At 27.0% G+C, this 23466-nt stretch overlaps 3 protein-coding genes across 7 annotated transcripts; 2 read left to right on the top strand and 1 right to left on the bottom strand.

Moving 5' to 3' along the window:
• The first annotated feature begins 1095 nt into the window (after positions 1–1095).
• On the top strand, positions 1096–8947 carry LOC107882177 (uncharacterized protein PFB0765w-like). The gene is made up of 7 exons (XM_016803832.2): positions 1096–2295; positions 3662–3857; positions 3924–4065; positions 4165–4273; positions 6096–6237; positions 6323–6526; positions 6603–8947. Exons 2-7 carry the CDS (start codon positions 3690–3692, stop codon positions 8595–8597), a joined length of 2760 nt encoding a protein of 919 aa, XP_016659321.1. The 5' UTR covers positions 1096–2295; positions 3662–3689; the 3' UTR covers positions 8598–8947.
• On the top strand, positions 8598–12485 carry LOC100574064 (uncharacterized protein PFB0145c-like). Its single transcript, XM_016803831.2, has 4 exons — positions 8598–11699; positions 11769–11944; positions 12148–12258; positions 12324–12485. The coding sequence occupies exons 1-4, from the start codon at positions 8969–8971 to the stop codon at positions 12462–12464; spliced, it is 3159 nt and encodes a 1052-aa protein (XP_016659320.1). The 5' UTR covers positions 8598–8968; the 3' UTR covers positions 12465–12485.
• A 912-nt stretch (positions 12486–13397) lies between these two features.
• Positions 13398–20672, bottom strand: LOC100162512 (heterogeneous nuclear ribonucleoprotein 87F). 5 transcript variants are annotated; one of them, XR_510655.3, is made up of 11 exons: positions 20415–20672; positions 20129–20262; positions 19940–20060; positions 19536–19743; positions 19289–19471; positions 18266–18490; positions 18098–18202; positions 17942–18023; positions 15584–15663; positions 14425–14506; positions 13398–13504 (listed from the first exon to the last, which is right to left on the bottom strand). XR_510655.3 is itself a non-coding variant. In XM_001950934.5 (9 exons), exons 1-8 carry the CDS (start codon positions 20424–20426, stop codon positions 17962–17964), a joined length of 1050 nt encoding a protein of 349 aa, XP_001950969.2. In that variant the 5' UTR covers positions 20427–20671; the 3' UTR covers positions 17168–17826; positions 17942–17961. The 5 variants fall into 5 exon arrangements, 3 of the variants coding, with proteins under 3 accessions (XP_001950969.2, XP_008182408.1, XP_029343222.1); XR_510656.3 differs by having other exon boundaries at positions 18101–18202; XM_001950934.5 differs by lacking the exons at positions 13398–13504; positions 14425–14506; positions 15584–15663 and adding an exon at positions 17168–17826 and having other exon boundaries at positions 20415–20671.
• Positions 20673–23466: the final 2794 nt, after the last annotated feature.

The following is a 23466-nucleotide window of genomic DNA, read 5'->3' as shown; positions in this document are numbered from 1 at the left end:
ATAGTTTTCTATATTTTATTGCCAACAAAAATTATTTTTATAAATATTACGTATTCATTTATACATTTTAGTATTTTATACAACTTATATATTTTTTAATATTTCTTTATAAGTATAACATAAAGACTTATATGTAATTATTATCATTATTTATTTATAACCTACTACTATATTTAAAAATAACTAACAAAAATAATTTTTTCTACATAAAGGCAGAGACTGGAACCTGTTGGGTGTTTCGGTTCCAGTTCCGGTTCTGGTTATTAAATTAATTTGTCAAAGGGTTCCGATTTTGTTTCGGTTGTCTAAAAAAATATAAGGGTTCTAGAACCGGTTAATACCGGTTTTGAAAAATACCGGTTAATTTCGGTTAATTTTGATTTCTAATTATTAAAGATTTATTAAAAAAATAGTCTGAAATAATTTATTTATTCATGTTTAAATTGTAATTATTTCATGAATTTAGAAGTTATTATGAAAAGTTAGAAAAACATTAAAACATTAAAACACAATACCAACATCTCCATTGCTGACTGCCGCCGACCCGGCGCACGTCGACAATGTCATATAAAATGGATTTTCTTATCTACTATTTTAGATTCTGAGCGGAGCGAGGAAGCTATTGTTTTTATAATGGTGTTTATTTTTTTTTTATATATCCTATTCCTGTATACAAAATTTCTTCCAGAAGGAGTGCTTTGATTTCAACATATAGTACCTTATCTTTTAGAAAATTGGATCAAGATGGTACTTTAGAGAGGTTATTTTCTGATTTTCTCCATAGTTATTTAATGCCACGGGAAAAACTACCGAAAAATTACGAAAAAACGTTAAAATGGGATTTTAATTTCTAACGCTTTGTTTATCACCATAGAAACGAATAAAAAATTATAATATTATAATATTTATTCAACTTACATGATAAAATAATTAATAACAATATAAAATATCCAGAGTGACAAACCGTCCTCTCTCAAAATCATTTTTCTTATACAATGATATTTTATCATTGAATTCAACTCCAATACAACCCATTATACAATGACCCCCTTGTAACCTGTGATTGTTAGGAAAATGGGTAGTTTTAAAGAGAAGGTTTTAGTGTTGGTTTTTTTTTTTGAACCCCCCCAGAGCAAATTTGAATGTACGCCACTGCTCCTTATATTACCATAGATTTTAAATTACGAATTATTGCAATCATAGGCACAAATAACGGAGGAGTTTTTATAGGGACTTTTTAAAACCGAAAAAAGGGGGGCTTGGAAAGTTGGAATAAAAAAAGGTTGGGAAACACTTGCCTAGACAAGCTTACAGGTAGGACACTGGTCCACAAGAGCTCCTCAGACGTCTGTTTCCGTTTTTTTTTGTACTCAGTTGTTCTGTGGAGTGTGTGTGTGGTTGTAGACTGCAGTGTCAGTGTGTCACTACCGTCGTCCGTCACTTATCTACTATCCACTATCCAGTTGTCTAGTGTCTACTAATTGTCTGTACTCTGTACTCTGAACGTTGAACCAAACATTAGTCATAACAAAGTACAAACAACGCAGGCCATGTCCGTGGTGGTCAGTTCTTGAACTACAACTTACAACAAAAATCAAAACATTCCGCGTTATTTTTATAACAAAAAATATGTAATTAATAAGCAAAAGGAATTTCCACAGATTTACGATTGTGATTTGTGTTATTAACTTATTACTTATTTGTGTATAATGACTCTTTAGTCTTTAATGAAGTATAATGGAATGTGAAAATTAGAAATAGTGACGACTGGAAATCCTTTTTAACTATTATTTACTCTTAGATAATATTATAAAATAAAATAATGAATAATCGTACATAATATTATAATCAACGTATAACAACTTATCTTTGGCGGTTATATCGGTTGATCAGTTATGGCCAGTTTAATGAGCAGTGTTGTGAGTTGTGACCATTGGGTTTAAGATTATATTATGTTCTACTGTTTATACATATTTTAGTCATATTTTACATAGTTACATTATTTATAAATTATAAGTATAATTATTTGATTGATACTTATATATTGTAATTATTGTATTTATCCATGCGATAGTATTCATTGTACACTGAATAACGAGATACTGTCATACACATTACACGGGCTAAGATAAATTCCAGATCACTATTTAATATTCATTAGTATAAGCTCTAAATAAGTAATCTTTCGCCATTTAAAGAATATTCTTACAATTATCGGAGGAAAGTCTTTAACTCTACATATATTTACCTCAGCAGTTGCAGATCAAACACTTAACACCACATGTCCACATCAAGGTATTATCTATAACTTAAATTCCTATATTTATGTTGTTTCTATATATTATTTATGTTTGTTAAATAGGTACTAAGAATTATTCATTTTTTAAGTTTTGTTTTATGAGCCAACCAGTGGCGTAGCTAAATATTTTTTTGTGGGTAGGCCCAATATGTCGATGGAAGTATTATACCAATAAATATTTTTATTAAATAAACAATCAACAGAATACCGTATATTATTATGCAGGCATGTATTTTAAATTGTACAAAACCATATTGATTAAAATGTAATTTAACCATACTATTAAAGAACATTTAAAATAAAATAAAAAGCTTTACCAGTTGACCAAACAAAATGTTTTTAAAACAAAAATTCTAATTTTCTTTTTTTATTGATGTGAACTCGTCAATTACAGTAAGATTACAGTAGGAGTTTCGGTGTGCGCACGCTTGAGCCACTTTGGCATCGGGCTCAGAATTTGTTTCAGCAATTGCTTTTAAATGGCCTCGTGTAGTGGCATGACAAAAAAGTTTCATATTTCAAAAATAAGTGACGGACTAAACAAAAATAATCAAGCAGTGCTATTAGTATTGGACATGGGTGCAAATATTGTTTGGGGGGGGGGGGGGGCTGAAGCCCTACTATATAATATATAATATTGAAGAAGCTTAAAAAAAAGGTAGGCAAAAATTTATTTTGAAGGGGCTATTGACATTTTTAGAGGTGCTTAGCCCCTAAAGCTCCCCTACTTACGCCAATGGTATTTAACTATCATACGTATCTAACTGACTACAACGTATTATAAACATTCATTATTTTTGGAAATAAATTAAATAATATCATAATAGAGGTGACTTAAAATAATAATAATCTTTATTGCAACAATAGAATATATTATTAATATACAATATTTACAAAAATAAGAGTTAGATATTTCAGCACCCCCTATAGGCGAAGCTTGTGTTGGGGACACGGTTCTTATTATTAAAAGTGAATACATAATGGATAATTCACATAGGTCATGGTATCAATTAGAATTGAGTTGAGAATATACGGTCTATATTCTATAATATTATATAGTATACCGGCTTGGTTGCTTGCATCACACTATGCATTTCGTTGGAAGCCGATTATTTAAGAGTCGATCGCCAATTGAACCACGCAAGTTATTAAAAATTCTCTGATTAAAATTGTATTTACACTAATTTTACAATATATTAATTTAATTGTATTCATATAGACATTCAATATGATACAAAAGATTTATTGGAGAAAAGTGGGTAGGCCCGGACTTACCCCCTGGTTACGCCACTGGAGACAACAAAATTAATAACCCAGCTTCAGTTAAATGTACTTTTTAGTAATAATGTCACAACTTTATAGAGCTTAACTTTCTACATTGAATAAAGAAATGGAGAGTAAACAACAAAATAAACTTGAAAATAATGAAGTAAATAAATCAAAAAGCAAGCATGCAGAAGAAATTCAAAAAAATGAAGAATTAAATGAATATATAATGCCTTTGAAAAACGATATGATGACATCAGCTGTAAGGCACAAAGATCAACCCTTAAATAAAGTAATAAGTAAAAAAATGATTTTGTTATTTCTAATTTTTATTTACATAATGTTTTTTATAATTTAGAAAGGGGATCAGCAAAGACAAATTTGGAGTGGAAAATATGATAATTTATTTTCTTCTAATAGTATCCTTGAAACTATTGAAGAAAATGATAATAAGCATCAACCAAGTGTATCATTAGCTAACTTTGGCAACCCCAATAAAGGTTTAATTTGTTTTTAATTATGTTATTCAATGTATTTCAATTTAGATTTTGATTATTTAATAAATATTATCTAATATTCATATAAATTGTTTTTTATAGAATTTAAAACATCATTTGAATTATCTGAATGGAATTTAATAAGAGAAGAAGATCTGACTGTGATTACTGAATTCATAAACAATGAAAAAACTGAATATAATTTCTCTCCGTAAGTCTTATTAATATTCATAATATACTAGCTAACTAATGCAGCTTTGCCTGGAATAAAAATTATTACGATACATATACATTAAGAAAAGAATAATTATTTAGCAAATAAATTATATTATGTGTGAAATATATCCAGAAGACTATATAATAATGATCCATGATATAAATGTTAAAACTTATAACCTATCTTTAAATAGATAATTTCATATACCACATGGTTAGGTTTATTTAACTATTTATGGTAAACTTGTACCATTTTAACTTTTTCCTTCAAGTATATGGTTTAATGGTTATACTTATGAATTATGATGAATTTAAGTGTTTCATAAGTCTCACACTTCGAAATGTTTGATTTATTACCAATATTAACAAATGCTCTTATTGTAGCTATAAAATATTGAAATTATATATACTTACAGTCTTTAATGGAAAAAAAAATTCTCTGAACGTTTAAATCTTATATTATGTTACGATGAATTTATATTTAAATTTAAATTATTGAAAACTTGTATATTTAGGGTTGGTCCATTATCTAGTTATAATCAGTAACGGATATATCCTAGTTCTGTGGGAGGGGCGAATTTCAAATCCACAGAATTAATGACGGTCAGCCACTCCCACTGTTTTATATTGTAATAATTTATAGTGGTAGTGAAAATCTCAAGGAGGAGCGGTCCACCAATTACCCTCCCGGTAGCAACAGTGCCGTTGATAATGTAATAATAAACTATTAATGATAACTTTTAATATTATTTAATTTGTCATTAAAACTACTTTTACATTATTCATTTCAAAAATAATATTTAAATATTGCTGTAGAGTGGCAAAAATGGTAGAGCATATATTGCAGTTGCAATGTTACCGGTAGAGCGCATTTGACAAGACAGCCAAACTTTTTACTTAACGATTAGTAAAATTTTTAAATTATTCTATAAAAATATTATTTACTAATAATATTAAATCATACGTGTATGTGGTTCTTAACATTTATTCTTATTTGTATCTTTATTATGTGTTTATCAAACATATTACTTAAAAAATGTCATATAAGTGGAATGTATCATAGTGTAATAAATGCCTTTACTTTATTGTATTAACAAAATTCAATATGTCATCCAATAATGTTTAACAAGTGATGGGGACGCTCTTTTTTTAAAAGTATACAGAGTCTCTGTCCTTTAATTTTGCCAAGTCGAGCATTGTTTACAGTTGCTATTGTGTGATCTCTTTAAATCTAATTATATAGAATACAGAACTGTCTAAAAATCAAGGTTAGAGCATAACACTATTAACACACCATTGACTTGAAGATAACTAATCCTTTGGCTGTAGTTGGTAGAATAAACGATGAAAATAATTTTCATTGAACTTTCAGTACAATTATTCCTTGACCAATCTGATTGTAGTCTTATCATATTGACTTAAGAAGACAATATAGCAAATTTTTACATTCATAATAATACATTTTACTCAATAAATTAACTATTATTTTAGAAATTGTAGAGTAAAATGTATTATTGTGAACATAAAATTTGCCATGTAGTACGTTTATTAGACGGAGGCAACAAATGCCCATGTGGCAACCTCATAATCCTCTTAACTTCTGTTTTGCTATCTTGTTTTAATTCTCCACCACCTTCAGATTTCATTATAATTATTAATAATCATCCCAAGATATACTGTTAGTTGTCCCTGATCCCCAAATTCTTCTTTAGTCTTCTAATATAGCAATTATTGATTTATTGGTCTTTATTAACCTTAGCTCAAATATTTATTATTTTTTTTATAATATGATATTTTTATGATATTTTATTATTCAGATCTTCTAATATTTTTGAAACCCCCAAAAAAGTTTTAAGAGAACGTGTAAATAATTACAAACGTATGTTTGAAACGAGTATGAAGGAAAACAATGAGCTAAGGGAATTCACAACTCTTGAGAAGCAAATGTTTTATGATAATGTGAGTAACCAACAAATGTTTATAGATTTATCCTGTACGGCTATGATTTACTATATCCATATGGATGTTTATTATTATGTTACAGAATGAACAATTAAAAGATTTAAGTAATTTGAGAAAGCAAGTTGACGATCTTCAAATCGAAAAGAATGAATCTGAAAAAATTATCGACAAACTAAAATATTCAGTTCAAGTAGTTGAAAGTGAAAAACTTGATATTGAAATTATTATTGAAGAACAAAGAAACAAGTTTGAGAAACGAGAAAATGAACTTTTGGCTACAATTCAGGTTAATACTTTAGCAAGTTGACATTAAGTAATTATTTTTATGCTTTTATTTATATTATTTTGTTTTATGTATATAGGAAACAAAAAAAGAGTTAAAATCCAAAGAAGATCAAATTAAAAAATTCATATTAAGTAATAACTTTATGACCGAGAAGCAAGAAGAAATTAAAAGACTTGAAATGAAAATTAAAGAAATCTATCAATTGAATAATACATTTACTAATGAAATAGACGTGTTAAAATTACAATTGTTAAATAAAGACCAGCAACTCAATGTTGAATTGTCTGAACGATGTTCGCTATTGAAAGAGTTATCTCTTCTTCAAAGTTATGCAGCTGAAGTTAAATCAATTCCATGTGCTATTAAATTTTTAGCTGATGAAGGGTATTTTAGTCTTAAAAAAAATAATATATTAGGACTGGTTCAACTATTGGAACACATTCATGATATAGTTGAACAATTAGAACAAAAAAACAAAAATCTAATGGATGAAAATAATAATTTGAAATTAATTACCAATGATTTTAATATTCAAATGAATAATACAAAAAAAGAAAATGATGGATTGAGATTAAAGCTAAATTTAATTGAAAAAAAAATTATATTTACCGTTAAAGAATTTAGTGGCAGTTCTGAGATTAGTATTGAAAACGCTGATACAGAAAGTTTAATTGAATTTGCTCAAAAACATTTTGAAGAAAACACAAACAAGGTTGATATTCTGTCAAACAATAATTTAATTTTAAAAGAAAAATTGTTTATATCAAATATAAAACTCTGTGAAATAATATCATTTGTATTTAATAATCTTGATAATATTCTTCAAAGTATTTCTACTATGGAAAAGAGATCAAGTACTGAAATGGAGAAATTTAAGAAGGAACTTTCTGAAACTATAGAAGAAAACATATTTTTAAAATCTAATATCCAATTGTTTAATGTATTAACATTTGAATGCGTTGATATTATTGAAAAAGTAAAAATAAACCAGTCAAACGCTATATATCTTCAAGAAGAACTTACTGTCTGTAATGGTGTTAAAAACGTATTACAACTACAAATTGAAGAATTAAAAAGATTGAACACAAATCTTAATATGTTAATTGAAAACAAAATTAAAATTGAAAAACAAATCAAAGACGAATTGAACGACACTAAATTTAAACTTTCTCTAAAAAATAAAGAGTTAGATGAAAGAAGAATTGGAATCAATTTGGATAATGAAAGTGAAATTCGTAATGAATTAAAAATAAAAACTAAAGAGTTAGAAACTTCGGTTTCTCAAGTTTATGTATTACAATTAACAATTGAAGAAATGAAAATAAAAACAAACTCTAATGCTATTACTATTGAAAGACTGAATAATGCACTCGATAGTATTGAATTCGAACTGAAAGAAAAATCTAAACTTGTGGATGAATTCAAAAATAATAAATCAAAAGCAACAACATGTAATAATTTAGAAACAATTAATGATCTAAATGAGATTATTTCAAAACTTAAATCTGAATTAGAAGATAAGTTGATAAATGAAAAAATGTTAAGAAATGAATTACAGATTGTTACAGTAGAATTGGATGATGTTATTGTTAAAGTCAATGAGGTAAAATCAGTAGTTGACATTTTAAATATAAAGGATGAATCCAATATTTATATTTTGCAACAGCTTAACTATGAACTCAAATATATTGAAACTATACTTAATGATAAAAATGAGTTAATTAGAAAATTAGAAAACACTAATTTAGAACTTTTAACTAGACGCACAAATCCTGATCAATTAAATAAAATTATCACTGAACTACAAATAGAACTGAAGAAAAAAATTAATCTTGAAAGTGAATTACGAGATGAACTTAAGGCTAAAACTATGAAATTAGAATATGCTATGCTTCAGGGAAATGAAATACAAACTGTGGTAGAAAGTATGGAGAATGAAATAAAATCAAATGTTGTTTTAATAGACCAATTTAAATCTGAATTAGCTTCAAAATCAGATTTATTAATAAAATTAGAAAATGTAAATTCAGAATTAGTTCTGAAATGTGATAAATTTAATGAAATTTGTTAAACAATACAAAGGATAATGAGCAGTACCATTTAAATATTCAAAATCAGTTACAACTTGTTAGCAAAGAAAAATTACTAATTCAAAATGATTTAAACCTTATAATCCAGCAATGTTTAGAAATTTCAAAACATGATGAATCACAAAAATATTTACAAGATAAAGTACAACTATGTGTATTGAATTACCATAATGTATATACAGAATTTGTTAATTTGTCTTGTGATATTGAATCATTATTAAAATGTCAAACCATTACAGTATCTAATTTGAGAGAAGAAATTCTACTAAAATCTGCAGAAATTGAACACTTGCAAAAACAGGTTCTTGGGTCCAGTTTACAGCAAGAATATGATCGACTAGAAAAAGAATATATGTTAAGGTCTTGTGAATGTGATGAGGCACAAGTAAAAATATTACATTTAGAATCAATATTGTCAAGAAAGGAAGAATCTGAAAATGTTCTTAAAAATGATTATGAATCAAAATGTATTGAACTGGAAGAATATAAGAAAAATATTAAATTTTTAGTTTCTAGAAATAATTCATTTCAAATCAGAGTTAATGATTTTGAAGATAATGTTTTAGTTGATTTAAATGAAGAAATTGATTTAATGAAATCACAATTGGCAAAAAAAACTGATCATGAAAAAATGTTACTGGAAGAAAAGGCAAATCTCAAATGTAACTTTGAGGAACTTCAAGAACAATTTATTAATGTCACTAAAGAAATGAAACTTCGGGAAGAAAAATGTGAAGATTTGGCTACAATTATTAATGTTTTAGTAAATGAAATAAAAGAGGCAAAGTCAGTTAAACAAAATTTAGAGTCTTGTTTGAACGAAGCTGAACATGAATTACTCAAGTATGGAGACCTCTGTGAAAACCTCAAATTAGAATTATATAGTGTGCAAAGGGAATTAGAAAATGCATGCATTAAAGCTGAGTCTATAGAAAAACAGTTGCAGAATCTTGAATTTAAATTTAATGATAAAATTAATAAAAAATACATTGATGGTTGTGATGTTAGAAATCAATTAATTGATCCACTTGTTGATTTTGTACATGATATTAAATTGAAACTTACTGAACTCAATTCTGCAATGATATCAGGAAACCAAAGCGAAAAAAGTTTTAGAACAAAGGTTGTGTCAGGCAATGATTATATTTTACCTCATGAAGAAACATGGAAAATGAGCTGTGACTCCCAACCTGAATCTCCCAATGGTGAAATTTGTTCAGAAATTCATAAATTACTTAAATTATTAAAAGAAAAAAATGATTTAATAAACACTCTCCATATAGCAAAAAATGAAATGGAAAAAAATATTTATGAACTACGATGTCAAGTGAAAAATCAATCTGATGAAAATATTAAACATGTTAATGATATACAATTTATGGAAAATGATCTAAAAGAAAAAATGTTATTGATAAAAAATTTAAATTATGAATTGAATGATATTCAACAATTGTATACCAAACTAAAGGAACAAATCAATGAAGCCCAAGAACAAAATATAAAACTTTCTGATAAAAATGAAAAATTGATTAGTAATATAACATTAGTAGAAAAAAATCTACAAGATAAAACTTCATTGGTATGCAATTTAAAGAATGAATTGAATAACCTTAAAATAGAACATACCAAACTTGAAGAACATAATCAGGCAAATAAAAAACTAATTGACTTTAGCTATGACATTGATTTAGAGTTAAAAAATGGTAAAAAGAACATTATAAATGAAATTAATCTTCTTGAACCAGGAAAAATTACAGGCGTTCTTACTGATCATAATTTGTCTAATTTATTGGATACCTTTGTCAACCTTATAATGATTAAAGAACATCAAATAGTAACAAACTTAGCTAGCAACCACAGCAAAATTATACAACTATATGAAGATAAAATCAAACAGATGCAAGAAGACATAAAAAAAGGGAAAGAATGGCAAGAACAGGTTGAAAGTGATAATGAAAAACTTGTCCTTGAACTTGAAAATCTCAAATCTCAAATTTCAAATTTTTCTTGTACGGAATTAAAGATAAAAACACTAACAGAAAAAGTTTTGGAAGCAGAGCATCTATCTTTTAATTATTTGAGTGAGTTGGAAGAATTAAAGGCTCAATTGAGTAAAACAAGTGAACAAAACTTTCAGGCATTATCACATAAATTTGAAGTATTTAAGACTAATTCAGAGCAGTCTATACAAGAATTGAAAAATAAACTTGAAAATTTAACCAAACAGTATATTGAAACATTAAATATGTGTGAAGTTCAAAAAAGTTGTCGTTTTAGTCTGGAAGATCAAATAGAAAAGATTCAATCAGAATGTGCTTGTCTAAAATCTGTTATTGAAAAAAAAGATGAAGATATTAAAAACTTACTTTTAGGACTTAAATTGAAGACAAATGAGTATGAAATAATGATCAAAAACCATAGTTTACAAAAAGAAGAAATGAGAATTTTTCATGAAAAGAAAATTAGTGATCTACAGTTTGATTTAAGTAATACGAAACATAAAATGTATTGTACAGAAAAGTTGTTGAAAGAAATAAATAAAAATAATGAAAATGATAAAGTTAAATTGAATATGAATGATTATAGTTTAATTGATGTAAATAATGTAACCGACAAATTAAGAACAATACTAAAGTGTAATGGTAATTTGTCAGAAATCTACGGAAATATATGTTCATTAATGACCAAATGTGAATATTTAGAAGAAGAAATTAAAGAATTGAAACATGCTAATGTCAACTTAGACAATGAATGTGAGTCTATGTTAGATGAAGTAAACAATAAAAACAATAAGATAACTGAACTTTTGACTCAAGTAGAAGTGTTGAATCGAAACACTGAACTGTTAACGGAAGAAAGAGAGTTTTTGAGGAACAAATGTAAACAATTTAAAATCTTCAATAATGATCTCAAAAGATTAAATGATGAAATATGTAGTTATGAGCAAAACATTTATGAACTTAGAAAAGACAAAGGTCAGCTAATTGTACAACACAATAAAGAACTGAAACAACTAAAAAATGAACTACAAGAAGTCCAAGGCAAAAATTTGGAACTGTTTAACGAGTACAGCGCATTATCTGGTAAGTGTAATTTTAGGATTTAGTAAAAATGTATATAAATATTGATTTCATAAAGTTAATTGTTGACAGAGACTGCTAAAAATTTGGAAAAATCACTGAAGGATGACATTCAACAATTAAATAGATGTATTGTGGATAAGAATGCAAAAATATCCACATTAGAACTGTTTTCCAAATCCTACTCCGATGATCTCAAAAAAAAAAATCGTGAATTGGAAATTGTCTTTAAAAGGGCAAGAGATGAGGTAACCATAACATTATTAGATTATATTTTATATCTGCAATAGTACTTTTAAGAGTAAAAAGAAATATTTAAGTTCATCTTTGTATTCTTGTTTAAATCAAACTGTTAAATTTTTTGAAATTAATTAGTTTTTTTTTTTACTGTGAGAATATTATGTAGAGAAAAGTACATTTACATAAACATGATATTATTCTATTTATACAGAATCATATGTTACGCAGCGAATTACGGCGTTTGAAAAAAATTACAAATGTGTGTAGAGCTGATCAATACACTCAGACTGTTGAAGAACAAAGCTTGATGAGTAGTACAATAGTAGGTATCAAGGCATAACAACTTTTATTGCTATTATTATTCCAATTATTATAATATATTTTTAGGTGACCGACCAAAAATGTATGTTAGACAAGATTGCCAAATTTGAGAATGATAGTAAAATTATGAGAATGATGCTACATCATCGTAAATCTAAAATTGAAGAACTTGAAAAGCAACTCAATGAAAGACATAGTAAAATATAATAAATCTACTGTCCTTAAATATTTATAATTTGTTTGTATTAATTTATTTTTATAAGATATCAAATACATTTGTAAAATAGTTGAATTATATTTTAATTGTAAATTTATATTTTAAGCCAACTAAGCTTTTAATGATATTTAAATTTTTCGGTTTATATAGTAATTAAATAAAAATTATATTGATTTAAACATTTTTAGAATAGACTTCTAGAAATGCTTTGAAGTTCAATACATTGAAGTCTGTTACATCAATTTTTTTGATTTTAATCCAATAAAAGGTTATTTTGAAATTGTTAAGAATTTCAAACAGATATAATTTTTTAGAATAAATATTTTATTCATATGTGAAAAAAAAGTGTGTGGGGGTCCACCATTACACTCTGGGGAAGTAAAACTTCTTTCATAAGTAATTGGGCCCGTGTATTAGTGAAATAGGGAGTGAAAAAAATCAATATAGGTAATAAAAAATATGTAATTTAAGAGACATTTTTGTTTATTAATGGTTGCTATGGACTATGGACATATATAAATAAATAAATAAACACACGGATGTTTATTTATTTATATTTGTAAATTTCAAATTGTATGTTTTTGTGACCGCCGGTGGCCACAGTTACTACCACGCCACATGACCACCAGCGGCCATAAATTAATATGGTTTTATATTATTAACTTTTCCATAGCGCTACAATAATGCACCCAAAAAAGTGCCGTGGCGTAGCGGGAATCATTACAATTTTTTTGATGTAATAAATGTATTGTTAAGCTTTTTTCAAATACATAGTATAACATACATATTTTGAACGACACTGAAAAATGTACTTGGCGTACTGATGATGCATATCATGTGACTGCCGGCGATCAATGTGTTAATAATGTTCACATAATTAATTTAACACTAGAGGAATAATTAATAAAGTAAAAACTAGAGGATTGAAAAAGAAGTTTTTATATTACTCTCAATTAAAATTAACAAGTCAATTTGTTCTTCTTAAAAAAAAAAATCTTCACTTCAAAGTAATTTTCCAAATGCCACCAATCTAAAAAAAAATGATTACATGATATTATTAAATTACATCAGAACTGTAGACCTGAAATTAATATTGCAGTACCTTAGATCATTGTAAAGAAATAGAAAATAGAGGTTGCACCACAATATGTAATTTTATAATTAGAGATTGGATTATTAGGTTTTTATAAGTGCTTGTTAACGGTTATGCAGATCAACAGAGGTGACAAATGTGGACTTGTCAGCATAGAATTCGTAGAAAATTTATTTTGGAGGATAATTTTCAGATTTTTATTTCATATTTAAGAATATAACATTATAATGTATTATTTGTTTTGTCCATAAAAATGTCATATTTATTCCTGAGTTCAAAAATTATTGTTGCACAAGTTTCTAATTTAAAAATAATTTACCTTTTTATAATTTTTTATTCTATTTGATTTCACTAAATAAGTATTGTTTAAAACGCGACTATACAATTAAATAATTTACCTAAGAAACTGTGCAATAATTATTTTCAAATTTGAGCATATTATTATACATTATGTACAACAAATAATGTAAATATTAATGTAAATTTAAACATAGTGTGTTATAATTGTAACTGGTTCCTAGTATTAATGTTTAAATTACTTGAAGTAATAAAAACCATATTTTAAGGTTTTAGAACATTAGAATCATATTTTAAACTTTTTTATTTAAGAACCTACAAATCTATTAATTAGTCATAATTAAAGATTAAATAAAGTAATTAATTTGTCATAAATCATAATTAAACGAGATTTTATCACATTCAATGTATAATTATCAATACAACTTGGTGGCAAGATCTTCTTAAGTCCCATAAACATTTAAATTTTTTTTTGGTTTCTTAGTCTTGGTTCGACAAGTACATGGAATGTACCAAGATTGTCAAGGAGAATATTGAAGTATGGCAATAGTAATACGTACCGACCGGTATCGGACTCAGACTTCAGTACGAGTCTATATGTGACTATTCCATATCAATATTATGTTTGGAAATCTTGTAGATCTGAAAAATATAAAACATAAAAATGTATTTTATCATAACTTAAAAATTCAATTTTGGAAAAGAGTGACACAATATATGAATTTAAACTCAAGTCAACATTCCCATTATATATTTTATAATATTAATACCATATTCTAAACAAGATAAGAGTGAACAAATGGAGTAGTGATATTAATGCTTAAAAGGATGTAACTCCTGCATGTGTTGTCTGTCTTACTAGAGTGTAACAAAGCAAATTACGCTCAGGTGATCACGTTTAGCTCCGTAAGTTTAAAAACTAGTGTGAATTGGCCTAGTATGAAACTAAATGGTAAAAACATTATCTGTGTTTGTATGTTGGATTATTACAATAGTTGAATTTTTTAACAAGTTATGGATGTATAATATGTATAAATTAAAAATGCTTATAACTTCAAAATTGAATGTTGGCAAAATGAATTCAAGTTAATGATAACTTTTAATTAACAAGTTAAGTTGTTAGTTGAAAGAAAATGTTTAAAAAAGCTAATAGTTTTCCTATTTTTTTTTTTTTTTAATTATAAATAGCCAGTAATAAGGTTTAATATAATAAAAAGTAAATGTGTATGTGGATGCAATATGCATCATCAATAATAATTATATTGTTAAATTATTTATAAGTTAACAAAACTTTGATTTGATTTAAAGTAACTCGCTATTTATTGAGTTTATATAAATAAAAATCAGGTAAGTAGATGAAAATGAAAATATTAAAGAGCACTCATGGTTTATTGATACTAAATGTGAATAAATTATATAATTTAAAAAATAGGAATATATATACTCATAGCTCATATAAGAGTAACCTCAGATGGCAAACGTTTTGTATTCGGTTTGGTTAGATCACACCCTTAAAATAAATTGGCCTTATTTTTATTTATTCTCTCAGCACAAATAAAATCTAGGTTATTATTAATGTTAGATTTAGGACCTATAATGGTTTTAATTTTAAAGAAATTTCATAGTGAATTTAGTTACCAACAATTTTATATTGTAACATTTTTAACATTAGTTTTTAAATTAAATGCACACTACAATTAATAACCAAACAATCCTTACTTTCTTTCAGTAACAGCGCTCAACGTCAAAAATATTAACATTCTTGGTAAAATTCATCAATGGTCAGTCATGATTCCTTCCTAATAAAAAAAAAACATTCTAGTATAAAAAAAAACAGGATTCTCAATTTAAAAAAAAAAAATAGAAAAAATATCTTTAGATCCCCTAATATGCAACAAATTTTGGTGTTTCAAGTCGTCATTGTTAATATTGATAATTTTAAACATAAACTATATATTTAAAAATAACTACCTAGGTTCATGAATCTTAAAAGATTTTTTTTTATAAGAAAATGCAAAATAATTCCAAAATTTGTTGCTAAATACGAATCAATTTGGGTAAGAAACATTAGCGTTTATATAACAAACCCTACAGGAAAATAAACAGTTTACCTTTAGTATTTGGATGACCTACCTACGATTGACAATCGAGGTTTGCTGCCCTAAATTGAATCACCTATGTGGATTGACGAAAGCTTTAAATGCATTTGCTGACAGCTTAAGCCCTAACAGGCTAACATTCCTATAAATCATTTCTAATAAACCTAATTAAAATTCAATTTCGTTGTTTTTCAATAACTTGCACATAAAATATGTTAAAATGTATACCATTAGATAGCATTAATTATATTCAAATTAAAATGCTTACCGGTGAATCAAAATACTGATTAACAGTAGATTTGTTGTGAGACTAATAACTTAGATTAACTAACATTTTCAAAGAAAAAAAAAAATTAAACAGGAAAAAACATTTAGTTCTGGAAGTAATGCTATATTATGTTTCTATGTTTAAAAATGTATAGTAAATAGAAAAAACTTAAAAATAATTTTTCTTCATGTTCTTAACCATTAAAAAAAATTTCACAATACTCAATATACAGAATTTTTAAATTTACATCAACAAAGTTTTGGATATGATGTCTAAAATTGACATTTGTATCTATCTATACTCAGTCACAAAAGAGAATAGTCAGCTGACCAATTTTTTATAGTGTTGCGCATCTTCTACAAACCTGGTATTAACGAGATCAAGTGGTTATTGACATGCCAAATGCATCATTCACCATGTGCAAAAGCCAAAAAGTAATTGTTCTCTTTTGAGACTGAGTATAATGTCTAGGAGCTTAAAACTAATTAACTTAAATTGCTTGATATCTTATGTCATTTTTTTTTAATCATTACGCAATTGAATACTATTTTTAATTTTTTCTTGCTAAGCCTACTGGATACCAACTTTCTAACAAATGATAAAATATCAAGCCATTATTTTAAAAAAATGGACACCGGAAGAAAATATATAAAATATATTGATATAGTATATTATATAAAGATACAATTCATGTATACATTATTATTTACTAACTAATAGATATTTAAAATGCATACCTTACCTATATAATATAGAAACAGAATAAGTATTGTTACCTATGTAATTTTATATTCAAAAAATGTGTATTTACATTTAGAAGCTAAATTAATGGAAGCAATATAGGAGTTTAAAATAATTTCAAGGATTATTCATAGATTGTGTATTTAAAGCACAAAACAATTAACTAAAAAAAGTTAAATAAACCAAGACACAAACTGAAATAATTAAAATTTAATGTTAAACATATTATACAAATGCCCACATTAATAATATAATTTCATAAATAAATATTTGCATAGTTCATTGTTATTAAGATTGTTATCTTTATTGTAAGAAAAAATATAACAATGCTATTGAATAAGTCCATTTAAAATAATTAAGTATAAATAAAAAATACTAATAACCTTTTAATTTGTATGAATCAAAAGACTAGTTAAAAACCAAATCAATCATTCTGAATATTCTACATATTTATTAAGACTAACATTAATGAAATTATTTATAACATTAAGTAACCTATATCCTAATTTACTGTCATAATAAAAAACTGTGAAAACACAATTTCCTCTTATACAAAATTGCTGAAAATATGTCAAATACTTAGGTAAGCTTCAATTAAAAAATACAAAAGAAAGATATAGTTGAGAAATATAAAAAGTATATTACCAATACAAAACACGTCATTATTGTACTTATTAGATAAATTTAATAAACTGAATGTGCAGTAGACGAGGATGAGAATGTATTTCAAATGACTGGCTCTTGTGTCATTAATACCCAACTCATGAACGGTTTTAAATAATACATAGAAATAACCGGTACGAGTTTCCTATTTTGGTTTATACTGCCTAACAGACTGCCTCCTCGGATCCTGCCTAACAATTTTCAAAAAATAAAAAACCATTTTAAATTAGAATCCTAAATATATAATATATACATTATAAAATAAATTGGGGTGACATTTTTGTTAATAGTTTTAACTTTTTTTACCTTTAGTTGAAAGTGATGAGTTAATACCGTCGACCAGGATTTTGACCATAGCCAGCGTTACCTGCATTTACATTACCAGCTCCTAAATAAAGAAAAATGGCAAAATTAAATTTTGTGAACAAACAGGTATAAATGAATCAATATATTAAATACAACTACCTGGGTTTCCATAAGGTGTAGTACGATTATTAGAGGTATAATTTGACCTCATCGGGCCACCACCACCACCGCCATAACTTTGATTTGGACCCCAGTTGTTACCTACATCATTCATCAAAATTAGACAAAAATAAAATATTTAGAAAATATAATTATTAAACTTACTAGGTTGTTGTGAGCCTCCCCAACTATCACCGCCACCTCCTTGGTTGCCCCATGCTGGATTATTGTTACCCCAACTTTGAGGAGCACCACCGCCGCCTTGCCAGGCTCCGCCAGAATTAGAATTGTAACCACCTGCACTACCGCCATACCCACCACCGCCTCCGCCAGAGCCATATCCTCCTCCCATTCCAGAATTTCCATATCCTCCACCGCCGCCATTTGATCCTAATGGACAAAAATAAAAAAGGATCAAATATTTATAAGTATCATATCATATACGTGCTAAAGACAGTAAATCACACTATAGTTTTTTTGTAAAAATTATATTTAACATTTTAAAAAATAGAACATTTCATATTATATATTATACTGTATAGGAGAGCCATTTTTTTTTTTTAGAATTTTAATTAGATACTAATCAGCAAGCACTAAGAAATATTAATTATCAAAAGGGTATTATGTAGGTATTTATTTTTTAATATAGATTAAGAGGATGTTAGCGCACTATTCGTTTTCTCTCTCTGGCCCACGCGCAATATTGACAAAACGCAAGAACAAAATCATTTTTTCAATGCATTAAAGTATGTAATCTTACAGTAAAGTCACCTATTACAAAAAAGATAGAGAATAATATTTTTGAGGGAATGACATATCGATTTTATATTTTATTATTATTTGACTTTGTATTCGACTTTCAAAACAAATAAAAAAATGTTGAAAATTTAAATGATGTTTAAATTGTTTTGAGCCAATATTTAGACAAATCGATATGTCATTCCCTCAAAAGTATTATTCTCTATCTTTTTTGTCATGGGTGACGTTACTCTAAGATTACTTAAACACATAGAAAAAATGATTTTGCGTAAATGCATTTTGTCTATGTTGCGTGTGAGCCAGAGAGTGAAAACAAATAGTGCGCTGACAGCCTCTTAATGTAAAAAGGTAAACTTGAAATCCATGAATACAATTAAATATTGAATGTATGTAAAATATAGTTTTAAATAAATATATATTCATATTTACTGTTATGATGTCCTCCCCATTGTTCGTTTCGTGGATTTCCTCCCCAGCTACTTCTATTACCACCGCCTCCTCCACCACCTCCGCGACCACCACGGCCACCTCTGCCACCACCAGCGCCATCACTACGACTAATAGCTTTTTTCACATCCAATTTTCCTCCAGCAACTTGGTGACTTTTTATCACTAAATTTCAACAAACATGTTTTAATTTTAAGAATACATTTTAATTTGTAATAATGTAACTCACAAACAGCTTTGTCAACTGAATCGGTATCATCATACTCAATAAATCCAAATCCTTTTCTTTGACCAGAATCTTTATCAGTTACTATTGTTACATTAGTGATATTGCCGAATTTTCCAAAATATTCAAGAAGATCATTTTCCGATTGTTCTTTTATACCAGAAACAAACATTTTCTTTACAGTAGCTGCAATATCTGGTTTATCAATATCCTAAGATCATAAAAATAAAATATTTTTAAGTATAACAATAAACATTTATACTCATTTTTGTTGAGTTAAAATAAAGAAAAATTCAAAATAGTAGTTTTATCATACTTCAGTAAAATTAATTTAAAAAATGCACTGTTTATTTTTTTTTAATTGCATGTAACATATAAGAAAAAAATATTGGATGTAAATGTCATACGTCACGCGGTACAGCTCGTTTAGTTTCCACTTCACGACCATCAATTTTATGAGGCCTGTTTGACATGGCTTGATCAACCATAGATGATTGAGAATATGTAATAAATCCAAATCCTCTAGATCTAAATGTATGGACATTAAAATGATTAATAACTAGTTCAAGTATTAAACAAAGGAAAAAATTGGTTACCTTTTGGTTTGAGGGTCTTTCATGACAACGACATCTACAATTTCACCCCATTGCTCAAAAAATTCTTTGAGTGAATCATTAGTTGTTGTGTAGTTTAAGCCACCAATGAATAATTTTCTGTATTGTTCTGGTTCCTACAGTAAAATAAAAACATTGGTTATGGTTGATATACAAATATTTCGTGTATGCGTTTTTTAAAGTATTAAGTAGGTACATACATGTGTGTAAAAAAGTGATAAAACAATTAATGCTATTGATTCGAATAAGGTAGGTTAGCTTTACTTACGTCAGATCCCATGATTGATGAGGAAACTCGTAATACGAACAAAATCAGAAAAAGTAATGCAAATAAAACGGTAATATAGTCAACTGAAATCAACAATGTAAAACAAGTGTTCCTAAGATTAATTTATTAGAAAAATAATTGATGTTATAAAGACTGAAATTCACAAACAAAAATGGAAGTCACACTCGCCAGACGGAGTTTCGGTAAAACGAGTCAATAACTCGAAGTCGGAACGTAGGCGTCTGTGTGCGGTACAGCAAAATGGTGGACGGTTGATGTTGTATGACGCGGACGCTTGTCACAGTGTGAACAACCTAATTTAAAAAGCACAAATATTTCTCTTTACCAATGGCGGGAAATATAAACCATGTTATAAGCTATTACCACGGACTAAGATATACTAACGGATATACTAAGTATATCTTAGTCCGTGGCTATTACCCATTAGAAATAATACTGATTTTTTTTATTATAGTTAACACAACGAAGACTAATTTTCAAGCAGGTTTTCTGCGTCCAAATAAACACATAGTTGAGTACCGTACTTCCGTGGACAAGTCTCAGTTGACGTAGAATTTATTTAGTGATAAAATGTACTGTCTTAAATTAATAGTAAATTATTGATACCTACTAAATATTTATTCTTGGTTTTTTTTTTATTCTCAGCGAAGCGAAGAATATATCGGTTCTGCAATGATATATTGTGTTCAATTGTTTATTACGTTTTGAAGTAGCAAATAGATGATGGTATGGTATTGTGGTTTCTGATTGCAAATTGGATCAAAAGTAAAAGATAAATAAGGGCAAATGTGGGTACCGCTCTGCTGTATAGACGTATAATACTATAATGGGTCACTGTAATGGATGTGTTAAATGTTATTTCAATGATATACATTCATTGTCTATGTGGTGGAGACTCGTTTGCGCACATAATAATATATATTTTATATTTACGACAACTCGTTTGTGCACAAAATAGTGAACAATAAAACCAGCTGATAGGTGCAGTTTTGAGTGTACAGGATGTCTTCGATTTTGGTTTTTTGGTACAACTTTAAGACAAATTACCGTAGGTATATACAATTTTATCTGAATGTTTATGTTTGCATTTTCTGTGTACCATAACATATTTCAAATATTTTGATTTGTTTTGAGCTGTTTACGAACATTTTCAGTTTCTATTTTTATATTTTTTTTTTCTATAAATATCAATAAAGTTTTATCTGTTGGGACAAAAAGTATAAAAATTAATACGAGGCTCCTGAAATATTGTTACAACAGCAGTTGAAAAATATTAAAAATACATAGGCACAATTTTTTTTATAAGCATTTAAAGATCGAATTTTGACAAAATTTATGAAATTTAAAATTGAATAATTATTTTGTAGTTAAAAATTTATAAAATGTTCAAATTTTATACCTAAGGCATGAAAATTTAAAACAAGATTCCATGTAAGTAGTTAATTCTGTTACCAAAAAATCTAAAAAATACATTAACACAGTTTATTTTTATAGTCATTTTAATTTCAAATTTAGACGAAATTACATATTATAAAACCTAGAATAACTATTTTAATTATTTTGTTATGATTGTATAATATTATTCGTGGGTACTTGAAACTTCTAAAGTATAATATTATATATCTATGATAGTATCACACTATCACGGTTTGTTGTTGATGTATAACGCGTTATAAGTACCTAATAGATATTGTGATATGATTAATTTGGAATTCATTATAAGTACCTATATTAAAAGTCAATTTTTTTTTAATACCATAGACTACCTATATAATATTATGTCTTATAGTTTATACCAAGACCGACATACCGTCTCCGCTCAGAATCGTTTTTCTTATACAATGATATTATATATTATTGAATTCAAATTTAATACCATCCATTATACAGTGACCCACTTGTAATCTACTGTACAGCAGAGCGACATCCACTTACCCACCTTTTTGATTTTTTGATTTACACTTTACACTTTTCCAAAAAATGAAATATGAAATTTTTTTAATTGATCCACACTAAATTGATCCACACTAATCTCAACAAGTTAGGGGATTTTAAAAATGTATATTATATTCGTATTTAATATTTATTGAATGTACCTATTATTATATATTTCATGCCCCCTCCCCATCAAAATTCCTAAATACGCCACTGAAACGACATAATATCACATCGCCCATACACGAGGTATTACACGTGGTGCGTTTTAGATTCTGAGTGGAACGATGAATGTATTGATTTTACAATGATGTGTGTTTTTTCAACAGTACCTTTTCTGATAGGAAAGTGAATCTAGTTGGTACTTTTGGGGGTCAAAAGTAAAATTTTTCCAATAGTTTTCAAAAGCGCCGTGAAAAACAAAAGAAAAATTAAGGAAAAACGGGAATTTTTACGCAAAATCTGTTTTCGAGAAAATTGATTTTGGTTTTTGGTGTAACTTTAAAACGAATGACTATAGATACATGAAATTTTCACTGGTTGTTTATATTTCAATTTTCTATACATGATAAAATTTTCAAAATATTTAGATTTGTTTTGAGCTGTTTACGGACAATTTCAGTTACCAATTTAATTAGTTTTTATTTCTATGAATGTCAATAAAACTTTATTTGTTGAGTAAAAATACTTGAAAATTTAATACAAGGCTCCTACTATATTGTTAGAATGACATTTGAAAAATATTAAAAATCTTTAGTCACAGTTTTTTTTAATTAGCATTTAAAGTTCAAAAATTGACAAAATAAGTAAAAATCACGAAAATTAGCAAATTATTTTGAGTTAATAATTCGTAAAAATTTTTCTTTTTACAACTAATATTTTAAAATGTAATACAAGATTCTTTATAGGGATAATCTATCTTTACCAAAAAAAAATGTCTATAAGAAACTCAAATTAAATTTTTATGAGCGTTTGAAATTCATATTTTTACAACATTTGATATTCGCTCGATTTCTCATGTGACAAATTCTTATTTTATTGTAATTAAAAACGAATGACTGTAGATATTTGAAAATTTCACTGAATGTCTATATTA

This window comes from Acyrthosiphon pisum, chromosome A1 (assembly GCF_005508785.2).
Source record: "Acyrthosiphon pisum isolate AL4f chromosome A1, pea_aphid_22Mar2018_4r6ur, whole genome shotgun sequence".
NCBI classification, from domain to species: domain Eukaryota; kingdom Metazoa; phylum Arthropoda; class Insecta; order Hemiptera; family Aphididae; genus Acyrthosiphon; species Acyrthosiphon pisum.
The sequence above is the reverse complement of the archived record's forward strand: the minus strand, read 5'-3'. Positions and strand labels throughout refer to the sequence as shown.

Coding starts and splice junctions, on each gene's coding strand:
- LOC107882177 (XM_016803832.2), top strand. CDS start 3,690: ATGGAGAGTAAACAACAAAATAAACTTGAAAATAATGAAGTAAATAAA. Junction 3,858..3,923: donor AAGATCAACCCTTAAATAAA/GTAATAAGTAAA, acceptor TTTATAATTTAG/AAAGGGGATCAGCAAAGACA. Junction 6,527..6,602: donor AACTTTTGGCTACAATTCAG/GTTAATACTTTA, acceptor TTATGTATATAG/GAAACAAAAAAAGAGTTAAA.
- LOC100574064 (XM_016803831.2), top strand. CDS start 8,969: ATGTTAAGGTCTTGTGAATGTGATGAGGCACAAGTAAAAATATTACAT. Junction 11,945..12,147: donor TTAAAAGGGCAAGAGATGAG/GTAACCATAACA, acceptor CTATTTATACAG/AATCATATGTTACGCAGCGA. Junction 12,259..12,323: donor GCTTGATGAGTAGTACAATA/GTAGGTATCAAG, acceptor ATATATTTTTAG/GTGACCGACCAAAAATGTAT.
- LOC100162512 (XM_029487362.1), bottom strand. Junction 19,744..19,939: donor AACGAGCTGTACCGCGTGAC/GTATGACATTTA, acceptor TTATGATCTTAG/GATATTGATAAACCAGATAT. Junction 19,472..19,535: donor TTCAGTTGACAAAGCTGTTT/GTGAGTTACATT, acceptor GTTGAAATTTAG/TGATAAAAAGTCACCAAGTT.